At 46.8% G+C, this 14,006-nt stretch overlaps 1 protein-coding gene across 1 annotated transcript; it reads left to right on the forward strand.

Moving 5' to 3' along the window:
- The first annotated feature begins 4,548 nt into the window (after positions 1 to 4,548).
- LOC124020475 (tumor protein p53-inducible protein 11-like) lies at positions 4,549 to 12,042 on the forward strand. The gene is made up of 2 exons (XM_046335721.1): positions 4,549 to 4,654; positions 11,628 to 12,042. The coding sequence occupies exons 1-2, from the start codon at positions 4,567 to 4,569 to the stop codon at positions 11,783 to 11,785; spliced, it is 246 nt and encodes an 81-aa protein (XP_046191677.1). The 5' UTR covers positions 4,549 to 4,566; the 3' UTR covers positions 11,786 to 12,042.
- Positions 12,043 to 14,006: the final 1,964 nt, after the last annotated feature.

Consider the following 14,006-nt stretch of genomic DNA (forward strand, 5'->3'; position numbering starts at 1 on the left):
AGTATCAGACTCTATGGAGGACCACTACTCAGTAAGGGCTGTCTACTGTGACAGTATCAGACTCTAGGGAGGAGCACTACTCAGTAGGGGCTGTCTACTGTGACAGTATCAGACTCTAGGGAGGAGCACTACTCAGTAAGGGCTGTCTACTGTGACAGTATCAGACTCTAGGGAGGAGGACCACTACTCAGTAAGGGCTGTCTACTGTGACAGTATCAGACTATGGAGGAGCACTACTCAGTAAGGGGAGTAAGGGCTGTCTACTGTGACAGTATCAGACTCTAGGGAGGAGCACTACTCAGTAAGGGCTGTCTACTGTGACAGTATCAGACTCTATGGAGGACCACTACTCAGTAAGGGCTGTCTACTGTGACAGTATCAGACTCTAGGGAGGAGGAGCACTACTCAGTAAGGGCTGTCTACTGTGACAGTATCAGACTCTAGGGAGGAGGAGCACTACTCAGTAAGGGCTGTCTACTGTGACAGTATCAGACTCTAGGGAGGAGGAGCACTACTCAGTAAGGGCTGTCTACTGTGACAGTATCAGACTATGGATGACCACTACTCAGTAAGGGCTGTCTACTGTGACAGTATCAGACTCTAGGGAGGAGCACTACTCAGTAAGGGCTGTCTACTGTGACAGTATCAGACTCTAGGGAGGAGCACTACTCAGTAAGGGCTGTCTACTGTGACAGTATCAGACTCTAGGGAGGAGCACTACTCAGTAAGGGCTGTCTACTGTGACAGTATCAGATTATGGAGGAGCACTACTCAGTAAGGGCTGTCTACTGTGACAGTATCAGACTCTATGGAGGAGCACTACTCAGTAAGGGCTGTCTACTGTGACAGTGTCAGACTCTAGGGAGGAGCACTACTCAGTAAGGGCTGTCTACTGTGACAGTATCAGACTCTAGGGAGGAGCACTACTCAGTAAGGGCTGTCTACTGTGACAGTATCAGACTATGGAGGACCACTACTCAGTAAGGGCTGTCTACTGTGACAGTATCAGACTCTATGGAGGACCACTACTCAGTAAGGGGAGTAAGGGCTGTCTACTGTGACAGTATCAGACTCTAGGGAGGAGTAGCACTACTCTGTAAGGGCTGTCTACTGTGACAGTATCAGACTCTATGGAGGAGCACTACTCAGTAAGGGCTGTCTACTGTGACAGTGTCAGACTCTAGGGAGGAGCACTACTCAGTAAGGGCTGTCTACTGTGACAGTATCAGACTCTAGGGAGGAGCACTACTCAGTAAGGGCTGTCTACTGTGACAGTATCAGACTCTATGGAGGAGCACTACTCAGTAAGGGCTGTCTACTGTGACAGTATCAGACTCTAGGGAGGAGCACTACTCAGTAAGGGCTGTCTACTGTGACAGTATCAGACTCTATGGAGGAGCACTACTCAGTAAGGGCTGTCTACTGTGACAGTATCAGACTCTAGGGAGGAGGAGCACTACTCAGTAAGGGCTGTCTACTGTGACAGTATCAGACTCTAGGGAGGAGCACTACTCAGTAAGGGCTGTCTACTGTGACAGTATCAGACTCTATGGAGGACCACTACTCAGTAAGGGCTGTCTACTGTGACAGTATCAGACTATGGAGGACCACTACTCAGTAAGGGCTGTCTACTGTGACAGTATCAGACTCTAGGGAGGACCACTACTCTGTAAGGGCTGTCTACTGTCACTTCTCTGCCAAGGAAACCGCTCAGTCTCACCAGCTATTAATGATTTAACATCTGTACTTCTTAATATTTAATGGTCCCGTCGAGTTCCTGACTAACTCCTCTAGGGTAGAGAACACTTGTTGTTGATGAACAGTGGTAAAGTGAGGACTTGAAGCAATGCATTCTGGATCCTGTAGTTCGTGGTGAGTGACTTGTTGGCCCAGAAAGAGGCACCAGGTATGATAAGAGGACAACATTCAGATGTCTAGAGGGGGATTTCCTGCCGGTAAATTAACGCTTCTATTTAACTGGGTTGAAAAGACCGCCTGCTATATAAACCTTCTTCAATTATACATCAAACATGTTCATCTCCAGATCACAATGAGAATACATTATGTCATGGAATCTCACTTTGTATCTCCTTTTAGATGGAACAGGTAGAACCAGAACCAGTTTAGGGTTTACCTAGCTAAATAACAGGTAGGACCAGAACCAGTTTAGGGTTTACCTAGCTAAATAACAGGTAGGACCAGAACCAGTTTAGGGTTTACCTAGCTAAATAACAGATAGGACCAGAACCAGTTTAGGGTTTACCTAGCTAAATAACAGGTAGAACCAGAACCAGTTTAGGGTTTACCTAGCTAAATAACAGGTAGGACCAGCTGAGGGTTTACCTAGCTAAATAACAGGTAGGACCAGCTGAGGGTTTACCTAGCTAAATAACAGGTAGGACCAGCTGAGGGTTTACCTAGCTAAATAACAGGTAGGACCAGAACCAGCTGAGGGTTTACCTAGCTAAATAACAGGTAGGACCAGAACCAGTTTAGGGTTTACCTAGCTAAATAACAGGTAGGACCAGAACCAGTTGAGGGCTTACCTAGCTAAATAACAGGTAGGACCAGAACCAGCTGAGGGCGTAATAAGATGGTAATAATCGTGAATGCTTTAATAGTTTTTGTCACAGGGTATTAAGAGGTTCGTATTCAGTCCGCCATGTTTTACAGTATTACATGATGAGTGAGTGCATTTGAGTACAGCAAGGTGTGACTGTACAGTCCCCCTCTGATGGAGAGAGAGATGGAGGGATGGAAGGCGGAACCCGACTGAGAAAGACAGGAAGGAAGAGAGGATAATCCCTTAACAGCGGAAGGCTGTAGGAAACAACCGGTGAAGATACAGGGTTCATCCCAAATGGCACCCTATTCCATGTTTTATAGTGCACTACTTTAGTCCAGGTTCCATTGAGCTCTGGTTGAAAGTAGTGCGCACTAATAGGGAATTAGGGTGCCTTTTGGAACACAGACACAGTTCCTCTACTGTCTGTTCAGTAACAGCCTTGGTTGGAGCAGAGCCACAGATGTACTATATAGTTCTAAATATAGTATTATACTGTATCTATCCAAGGCTCTGTGTAGGCCGGGGTCATCAGAATGGACAGGAAGTCCTCCCTACTCTAGTACAGTGTTAAAATCAGCCACTTCCAGGAAGGAATTAGTATCTGAGAGATCTGGTTGTCTGGATCCGTTCTGATGTGAACCGATGTGGACCTGACCTCGGAAACCCAGACCTCTCACAGTACTTCCAGTAGAGGAGTGATCGAGACATCGGGGTTTTAGAAGGCTGGCTACACACAAGACGACTGTAGTCCTCACCCTAATGCTAAACATCTCTCTCTCTCTGTCTCTCTCTCCACTCTTTCTCTCTCCTCTCTCTCTCCTCTCTCTCTGTCTCTCCTCTCTCTCTCCTCTCTCTCTGTCTCTCCTCTCTCTCTCCTCTCTCTCTCTCTCTCTCTCTCTCTCTCTCTCTCTCTCTCTCTCTCTCTCTCTCTCTCTCTCTCTCTCTCTCTCTCTCTCTCTCTCTCTCTCTCTCTCCTCTCTCTCTGTCTCTCTGTCTCTCTCTCCTCTCTCTCTGTCTCTCCTCTCTCTCCTCTCTCTCTCTCTCTCTCTCTCTCCTCTCTCTCTCTTTCTCCTCTCTCTCTCTCTCTCTCTCTCCTCTCTCTCTCTCTCCTCTCTCTCTCTCTCTCTCTCTCTCTCTCTCTCTCTCTCTCTCTCTCTCTCTCTCTCCTCTCTCTCTCTCTGTCTCTCTCTCTCTCTCTCTCTCTGTCTCCCCTCTCTCTCTCTGTCTCTCTCTCTCATCTCTGTCTCTCCTCTCTCTCTCTCTCTCTCTCTCTCTCTCTCTCTCTCTCTCTCTCTCTCTCTCTCTCTCTCTCTCTCTCTCTCTCTCTCTCTCTCTCTCTCTGTCTCTCTGTCTCTCTCCTCTCTCTCTCTCTCTCTCTCTCTCTCTCTCTCTCTCTCTCTCTCTCTCTCTCTCTCTCTCTCTCTCTCTCTCTCTCTCTCTCTCTCTCTCTCCCCTCTCTCTCTGTCTCTCTCTCTCTCCTCTCTCTCTCTCTCTCTGTCTCTCTCTCTCTCTCTCTCTCTCTCTCTCTCTCTCTCTCTCTCTCTCTCTCTCTCTCTCTCTCTCTCTCTCTCTCTCTCTCTCTCTCTCTCTCTCTCTCTCTCTCTCTCTCTCTCTCTCTCTCTCTCTCTCTCTCTGTCTCTCTCTCTCTCTCTCTCTCTCTCTCTCTCTCTCTCTCTCTCTCTCTCTCTCTCTCTCTCTCTCTCTCTCTCTCTCTCTCTCTCTCTCTCTCTCTCTCTCTCTCCCCTCTCTCTCTCTGTCTCTGTCTCTCTCTCCTCTCTCTCTCTCCCCCCTCTCTCTCTCTGTCTCTCTCTCTCCTCTCTCTCTGTCTCTCTCTCCTCTCTTTCTCCTCTCTCTCTCATCTCTGTCTCTCCTCTCTCTCTCTCCTCTCTTTCTCTCTGTCTCTCTGTCTCTGTCTCTCTCTCTCTCTCTCTCTCTCTCTCTCTCTCTCTCTCTCTCTCTCTCTCTCTCTCTCTCTTCCCCCACCAGGTGTCTCATTGATCATGTGGAAAGGTCTGTACACAGCAGAGAAGGCCATTATCCAGTGGACCCTGTTGACGGAGGCCTGCCTCTTGTCTGTCCAGTTCCTGGGTGAGGGATCCGTTGTTCTGTCCTAATATCCATTTACTAACAACACAAACTAACGACTGTGCAGTAAGGATGCACTGGGCTTCACCTATTGGTTTATGATTGGAACATCGGGAGTTGTTCTTTACAAACGATCTGTAGGTTACAGGATTGTCTATGATCAGTAACAGGATTGTCTATGATCAGTAATAGTAGTCTATGATCAGTAACAGGATTGTCTATGATCAGTTGGTTACAGTAACATAAGTGACTATGATCAGTGATAGTAGTGTCTATGATTAGTAGTGTCTATGATCGGTAACAGGATTGTCTATGATCAGTAACAGTAGTGTCTATGATCAGTAATAGTAGTGGCTATGATCAGTAATAGTAGTGTCTATGATCAGTAATAGTAGTGTCTATGATCAGTAATAGTAGTGGCTATGATCAGTAACAGTAGTGGCTATGATCAGTAATATTAGTGTCTATGATCAGTAACAGTAGTGTCTATGATCAGTAATAGTAGTGGCTATGATCAGTAATAGTAGTGTCTATGATCAGTAATAGTAGTATCTATGATCAGTAGCAGTAGTGTCTATGATCAGTAACAGTAGTGTCTATGATCAGTAATAGTTATGTCTATGATCAGTAGGTTACAGTAGCAGTAGTGTCTATGATCAGTAATAGTAGTGTCTATGATCAGTAGGTTACAGTAGCAGTAGTGTCTATGATCAGTAATAGTAGTGTCTATGATCAGTAGGTTACAGTAGCAGTAGTGTCTATGATCAGTAATAGTAGTGTCTATGATCAGTAACAGTAGTGGCTATGATCAGTAATAGTAGTGTCTATGATCAGTAGGTTACAGTAACAGTAGTGGCTATGATCAGTAACAGGATTGTCTATGATCAGTAACAGGATTGTCTATGATCAGTAATAGTAGTGTCTATGATCAGTAATAGTAGTGTCTATGATCAGCAATAGTAGTGTCTATGATCAGTAATAGTAGTGTCTATGATCAGTAATAGTAGTGTCTATGATCAGTAACAGGATTGTGTTATGCAGGTGAATGAGGACCCAAAAGCGACTTGGCGAAAACAGAGTCTTTATTCCAGTAAAGGAAATAGGCAATACTCCTAGACAAATCAGAGCAGAAAACAAAACATAAAAAACTAATTCCACTCGTAGTGACGAGGACAGACTGGAGACTCGACCATAAACTGTAGGTTGCCTCGGGAATGCACCGACCGTAGCAGACTCAGACACCTGCTCACACGCAGCATCTGAGGGAAACAAGACACGACAGGGCGAGACAAAGACACAGCACGGCGAACAATATACAAGGATCCGACAGGACAGAAACGGAAGACAAGGGGAGAAATAGGGAATCTAATCAGAGGGCAAGATACGGAACAGGTGTGAAAAGATTAGATGATTGAGTAGGGGAATAGGAACAGCTGGGAGCAGGGACGGAACGATAGAGAGAAGAGAGAGAGGAGGAGAGAGAAAAAAAAGGAACGAACCTAATAAGACCAGCAGGGGGAAAACGAACAGAAGGGAAAGCAAAATGACAAGACAATATAAGACAAAACATGACAGTACCCCCCCACTCACCGAGCGCCTCCTGGCGCACTCGAGGAGGACTCCTGGCGGCAACGGAGGAAATCATCAATCAGCGAACGGTCCAGCACGTCCCGAGACGGAACCCAACTCCTCTCCTCAGGACCGTAACCCTCCCAATCCACTAAGTATTGGTGACCCCGTCCCCGAGAACGCATGTCCATGATCCTACGTACCTTGTAAATAGGTGCGCTCTCGACAAGGACAGGGGGGAAGACGAACGGGGGTGCGAAGAAAGGGCTTGACACAGGAGACATGGAAGACAGGATGGACGCGACGAAGATGTCGCGGAAGAAGCAGTCGCACAGCGACAGGATTGACGACCTGGGAGACACGGAACGGACCAATGAACCGCGGAGTCAACTTACGAGAAGCTGTCGTAAGGGGAAGGTTACGAGTGGAAAGCCACACTCTCTGGCCGCAACAATACCTAGGACTCTTAATCCTACTTTTACTGGCGGCTCTCACAGTCTGTGCCCTGTAACGGCAAAGTGCAGACCTCACCCTCCTCCAGGTGCGCTCACAACGTTGGACAAACGCTTGAGCGGAGGGAACGCTGGACTCGGCAAGCTGGGATGAGAACAGAGGAGGCTGGTAACCCAGACTACTCTGAAACGGAGATAACCCGGTAGCAGACGAAGGAAGCGAGTTGTGAGCGTATTCTGCCCAGGGGAGCTGTTCTGCCCAAGACGCAGGGTTTCTAAAAGAAAGGCTGCGTAGTATGCGACCAATCGTCTGATTGGCCCTTTCTGCTTGACCGTTAGACTGGGGATGAAACCCGGAAGAGAGACTGACGGACGCACCAATCAAACGACAGAACTCCCTCCAAAACTGTGACGTGAATTGCGGACCTCTGTCTGAAACGGCGTCTAACGGGAGGCCATGAATTCTGAACACATTCTCGATGATGATTTGTGCCGTCTCCTTAGCGGAAGGAAGCTTAGCGAGGGGAATGAAATGTGCCGCCTTAGAGAACCTATCGACAACCGTAAGAATCACAGTCTTCCCCGCGGACAAAGGCAGACCGGTAATGAAGTCTAAGGCGATGTGAGACCATGGTCGAGAAGGAATGGGAAGCGGTCTGAGACGACCGGCAGGAGGAGAGTTACCTGACTTAGTCTGCGCGCAGTCCGAACAAGCAGCCACGAAACGGCGCGTGTCACGCTCCTGAGTAGGCCACCAAAAGCGCTGGCGAATAGAAGCAAGAGTACCTCGAACGCCGGGATGACCAGCTAACTTGGCAGAGTGAGCCCACTGAAGAACAGCCAGACGAGTAGAAACAGGAACGAAAAGAAGGTTACTAGGACAAGCGCGCGCGACGCAGTGTGCGTGAGTGCTTGCTTAACCTGTCTTTCAATTCCCCAGACTGTCAACCCGACAACACGCCCATAAGGAAGAATCCCCTCGGGATCAGTAGAAGCCACAGAAGAACTAAAGAGACGGGATAAGGCATCAGGCTTGGTGTTCTTACTACCCGGACGGTAAGAAATCACAAACTCGAAACGAGCGAAAAACAACGCCCAATGAGCTTGACGTGCATTAAGTCGTTTGGCAGAACGGATGTACTCAAGGTTCTTATGGTCTGTCCAAACGACAAAAGGAACGGTCGCCCCCTCCAACCACTGTCGCCATTCGCCTAGGGCTAAGCGGATGGCGAGCAGTTCGCGGTTACCCACATCATAGTTGCGTTCCGATGGCGACAGGCGATGAGAAAAATAAGCGCAAGGATGAACCTTATCGTCAGACTGGAAGCGCTGGGATAGAATGGCTCCCACGCCTACCTCTGAAGCGTCAACCTCGACAATGAATTGTTTAGTGACGTCAGGAGTAACGAGGATAGGAGCGGACGTAAAACGTTCTTTGAGAAGATCAAAAGCTCCTGGGCGGAACCGGACCACTTAAAACACGTCTTGACAGAAGTAAGAGCTGTGAGAGGGCAGCAACTTGACCGAAATTACGAATGAAACGCCGATAGAAATTAGCGAAACCTAGAAAGCGCTGCAACTCGACACGTGACCTTGGAACGGGCCAATCACTGACAGCTTGGACCTTAGCGGGATCCATCTGAATGCCTTCAGCGGAAATAACAGAACCGAGAAAAGTGACGGAGGAGACATGAAAAGAGCACTTCTCAGCCTTCACGTAGAGACAATTCTCTAAAAGGCGCTGGAGAACACGTCGAACGTGCTGAACATGAATCTCGAGTGACGGTGAGAAAATCAGGATATCGTCAAGGTAGACAAAAACAAAGATGTTCAGCATGTCTCTCAGAACATCATTAACTAATGCCTGAAAAACAGCTGGCGCATTGGCGAGACCAAACGGCAGAACCCGGTACTCAAAATGCCCTAACGCAGTGTTAAACGCCGTTTTCCACTCGTCCCCCTCTGATGCGCACGAGATGGTAAGCGTTACGAAGGTCCAACTTAGTAAAGAACCTGGCTCCCTGCAGAATCTCGAAGGCTGATGACATAAGGGGAAGCGGATAACGATTCTTAACCGTTATGTCATTCAGCCGTCGATAATCCACGCAGGGGATACCGTCCTTCTTCTTAACAAAAAAAAACCCCGCCCCGGCAGGGGAGGAAGAAGGCACTACGGTGCCGGCGTCAAGAGACACAGACAAATAATCCTCGAGAGCCTTACGTTCGGGAGCCGACAGAGAGTATAGTCTACCCCGAGGAGGAGTGGTCCCCGGAAGGAGATCAATACTACAATCATACGACCGGTGAGGAGGAAGGGAGTTGGCTCTGGACCGACTGAAGACCGTGCGCAGATCATGATATTCCTCCGGCACTCCTGTCAAATCGCCAGGGTCCTCCTGAGAAGTGGGGACAGAAGAAACGGGAGGGATAGCAGACATTAAACACTTCACATGACAAGAAACGTTCCAGGATAGGATAGAATTACTAGACCAATTAATAGAAGGATTATGACATACTAGCCAGGGATGACCCAAAACAACAGGTGTAAAAGGTGAACGAAAAATCAAAAAGGAAATAGTCTCACTGTGGTTACCAGATACTGTGAGGGTTAAAGGTAGTGTCTCATATCTGATACTGGGGAGATGACTACCATCTAAGGCGAACATGGGCGTAGGCTTCCCTAACTGTCTGAAAGGAATGTCATGTTTCCGAGCCCATGCTTCGTCCATAAAACAACCCTCAGCCCCAGAGTCTATCAAGGCACTGCATGTAGCACCCGAACCGGTCCAGCGTAGATGGACCGACATAGTAGTACAGGATCTTGATGGAGAGACCTGAGTAGTAGCGCTCACCAGTAGCCCTCCGCTTACTGATGAGCTCTGGCTTTTACTGGACATGAATTGACAAAATGTCCAGCAAGTCCGCAATAGAGGCACAGGCGGTTGGTGATCCTCCGTTCCCTCTCCTTAGTCGAGATGCGAATACCTCCCAGCTGCATGGGCTCAGTCTCTGAGCCAGAGGAGGGAGATGGTTGCTATGCGGAGCGGGGAAACACCGTTAACGCGAGCTCTCTTCCACGAGCTTGGTGACGAAGATCTACCCGTCGTTCTATGCGGATGGCGAGAGCAATCAAAGAGTCCACACTGGAAGGAACCTCCCGGGAGAGAATCTCATCTTTAACCTCTGTGTGGAGTCCCTCCAGAAAACGAGCGAGCAGCGCCGGCTCGTTCCAGTCACTAGAGGCAGCAAGAGTGCGAAACTCTATAGAGTAATCCGTTATGGATCGATCACCTTGACATAGGGAAGCCAGGGCCCTAGAAGCCTCCCTACCAAAAACTGAACGATCAAAAACCCGAATCATCTCCTCTTTAAAGTTCAGGTAATTGTTAGAACAATCAGCCCTTGCCTCCCAGATAGCTGTGCCCCACTCTCGAGCCCGGCCAGTAAGGAGTGATATGACGTAAGCAACCCGAGCTCTCTCTCTAGAGTATGTGTTGGGTTGGAGAGAGAACACAATATCACACTGGGTGAGAAAGGAGCGGCACTCCGTGGGCTGCCCGGAGTAACAAGGTGGGTTATTAACCCTAGGTTCCGGAGGCTCGGCAGAGCAGGAAGTAGCAGGTGGCACGAGACGAAGACTCTGGAACTGTCCAGAGAGGTCGGAAACCTGAGCGGCCAGGTTCTCCACGGCATGACGAGCAGCAGACAATTCCTGCTCGTGTCTGCCGAGCATGGCTCCTTGGATCTCGACGGCAGTGTTACGAGCATCTGTAGTCGCTGGGTCCATTCTTGGTCGGATCCTTCTGTTATGCAGGTGAATGAGGACCCAAAAGCGACTTGGCGAAAACAGAGTCTTTATTCCAGTAAAGGAAATAGGCAATACTCCTAGACAAATCAGAGCAGAAAACAAAACATAAAAAACTAATTCCACTCGTAGTGACGAGGACAGACTGGAGACTCGACCATAAACTATAGGTTGCCTCGGGAATGCACCGACCGTAGCAGACTCAGACACCTGCTCACACGCAGCATCTGAGGGAAACAAGACACGACAGGGCGAGACAAAGACACAGCGCGGCGAACAATATACAAGGATCCGACAGGACAGAAACGGAAGACAAGGGGAGAAATAGGGACTCTAATCAGAGGGCAAGATACGGAACAGGTGTGAAAAGATTAGATGATTGAGTAGGGGAATAGGAACAGCTGGGAGCAGGGACGGAACGATAGAGAGAAGAGAGAGAGGGAGGGAGAGAGAAAAAAGGGAACGAACCTAATAAGACCAGCAGGGGGAAAACGAACAGAAGGGAAAGGAAAATGACAAGACAATATAAGACAAAACATGACAGATTGTCTATGATCAGTAATAGTAGTGTCTATGATCAGTAATAGTAGTGTCTATGATCAGTAATAGTAGTGTCTATGATCAGTAATAGTAGTGTCTATGATCAGTGATAGTAGTGTCTATGATCAGTAACAATCCCAGATGTCCCCTATATATGTCCCCTATATATCCCCTCTGTATCAGTTTAACACATTACATTTGTATAGACTGTATCCCAGATGTCCCCTATATATGTCCCCTATATATCCCCTCTGTATCAGTTTAACACATTACATTTGTATAGACTGTATCCCAGATGTCCCCTATATATGTCCCCTATATATCCCCTCTGTATCAGTATAACACATTACATTTGTATAGGCTGCATCCCAGATGTCCCCTATATATCCACCATAATTTGCAAATAAATTCATAAAAAATCCTACAATGTGATTTTCTGGATTTTTTTCACCATTTTGTCTGTCCTAGTTGAAGTGTACCTATGATGAAAATTACAGGCCTCTCTCATCTTTTTAAGTGGGAGAACTTGCACAATTGGTGGCTGACTAAATACTTTTTTGCCCCACTGTACTTAACCCTAGTTGTAAAAGGTGTCTCTCTCTCGTTGCAGTGACCTGCATCACCCTGGTGGACCTGGGTCTGATGTCAAACTCTGCCATCCTCCTCCTCCTCAGTGAAGTCCTCTTCCTCATCATCACACTCCTCTACTACTACCACCTGGGTCGCAGGACCAAGAAGACCCAGAACCATACCCATAGTTCTGATTAGACCCAGAACCATACACATAGTTCTGATTAGACCCAGAACCATAGATCTAGTTCTGATTAGACCCAGAACCATACACATAGTTCTGATTAGACCCAGAACCATAGACATAGCTCTGATTAGACCCAGAACCATAGACATAGCTCTGATTAGACTCAGAACCATAGATCTAGCAGCTCTGATTAGACCCAGAACCATAGATACAGCTCTGATTAGACCCAGAACCATAGATATAGCTCTGATTAGACCCAGAACCATAGATCTAGCTCTAATTAGACCCAGAACCATAGATATAGCTCTGATTAGACCCAGAACCATAGATATAGCAGCTCTGATTAGACCCAGAACCATAGATATAGCAGCTCTGATTAGACCCAGAACCATAGATATAGCAGCTCTGATTAGACCCAGAACCATAGATATAGCAGCTCTGATTAGACCCAGAACCATAGATCTAGCTCTGATTAGACCCAGAACCATAGATATAGCTCTGATTAGACCCAGAACCATAGATATAGCTCTGATTAGACCCAGAACCATAGATATATCTCTAATTAGACCCAGAACCATAGATCTAGCAGCTCTGATTAGACCCAGAACCATAGATATAGCTCTGATTAGACCCAGAACCATAGATCTAGCAGCTCTGATTAGACCCAGAACCATACACATAGCTCTGATTAGACCCAGAACCATACACATAGCTCTGATTAGACCCAGAACCATAGATATAGCAGCTCTGATTAGACCCAGAACCATAGATATAGCAGCTCTGATTAGACCCAGAACCATAGATATAGCAGCTCTGATTAGACCCAGAACCATAGATATAGCAGCTCTGATTAGACTCAGAACCAGAGATATAGCAGCTCTGATTAGACCCAGAACCATAGATCTAGTTCTGATTAGACCCAGAACCATAGATATAGCAGCTCTGATTAGACTCAGAACCATAGATATAGCTCTGATTAGACCCAGAACCATAGATATAGCAGCTCTGATTAGACCCAGAACCATAGATATAGCTCTGATTAGACCCAGAACCATAGATATAGCAGCTCTGATTAGACCCAGAACCATAGATATAGCTCTGATTAGACCCAGAACCATAGATATAGCATCTCTGATTAGACCCAGAACCATAGATATAGCTCTGATTAGACCCAGAACCATAGATATAGCTCTGATTAGACCCAGAACCATAGATATAGCTCTGATTAGACCCAGAACCATAGATATAGCAGTTCTGATTAGACCCAGAACCATAGATATAGCTCTGATTAGACCCAGAACCATAGATATAGCAGCTCTGATTAGACCCAGAACCATAGATATAGCAGCTCTGATTAGACCCAGAACCATAGATATAGCTCTGATTAGACCCAGAACCATAGATCTAGCAGCTCTGATTAGACCCAGAACCATAGATACAGCTCTGATTAGACCCAGAACCATAGATATAGCTCTGATTAGACCCAGAACCATAGATATAGCAGCTCTGATTAGACCCAGAACCATAAATACAGCTCTGATTAGACCCAGAACCATATATCTAGCTCTGATTAGACCCAGAACCATAGATATAGCAGCTCTGATTAGACCCAGAACCATAGATATAGCTCTGATTAGACACAGAACCATAGATATAGCTCTGATTAGACCCAGAACCATAGATATAGCTCTGATTAGACCCATAATCATAGATCTAGCAGTTCTGATTAGACCCAGAACCATAGATATAGCAGCTCTGATTAGACCCAGAACCATAGATATAGCTCTGATTAGACCCAGAACCATAGATATAGCTCTGATTAGACCCAGAACCATAGATATAGCAGCTCTGATTAGACCCAGAACCATAGATATAGCAGCTCTGATTAGACCCAGAACCATAGATATAGCTCTGATTAGACCCAGAACCATAGATCTAGCAGCTCTGATTAGACCCAGAACCATAGATACAGCTCTGATTAGACCCAGAACCATAGATATAGCTCTGATTAGACCCAGAACCATAGATATAGCAGCTCTGATTAGACCCAGAACCATAAATACAGCTCTGATTAGACCCAGAACCATATATCTAGCTCTGATTAGACCCAGAACCATAGATATAGCAGCTCTGATTAGACCCAGAACCATAGATATAGCTCTGATTAGACACAGAACCATAGATATAGCTCTGATTAGACCCAGAACCATAGATATAGCTCTGATTAGACCC

Source organism: Oncorhynchus gorbuscha, unplaced genomic scaffold, assembly GCF_021184085.1.
Source record: "Oncorhynchus gorbuscha isolate QuinsamMale2020 ecotype Even-year unplaced genomic scaffold, OgorEven_v1.0 Un_scaffold_830, whole genome shotgun sequence".
In the NCBI taxonomy this organism is placed as follows: Eukaryota; Metazoa; Chordata; class Actinopteri; order Salmoniformes; family Salmonidae; genus Oncorhynchus; species Oncorhynchus gorbuscha.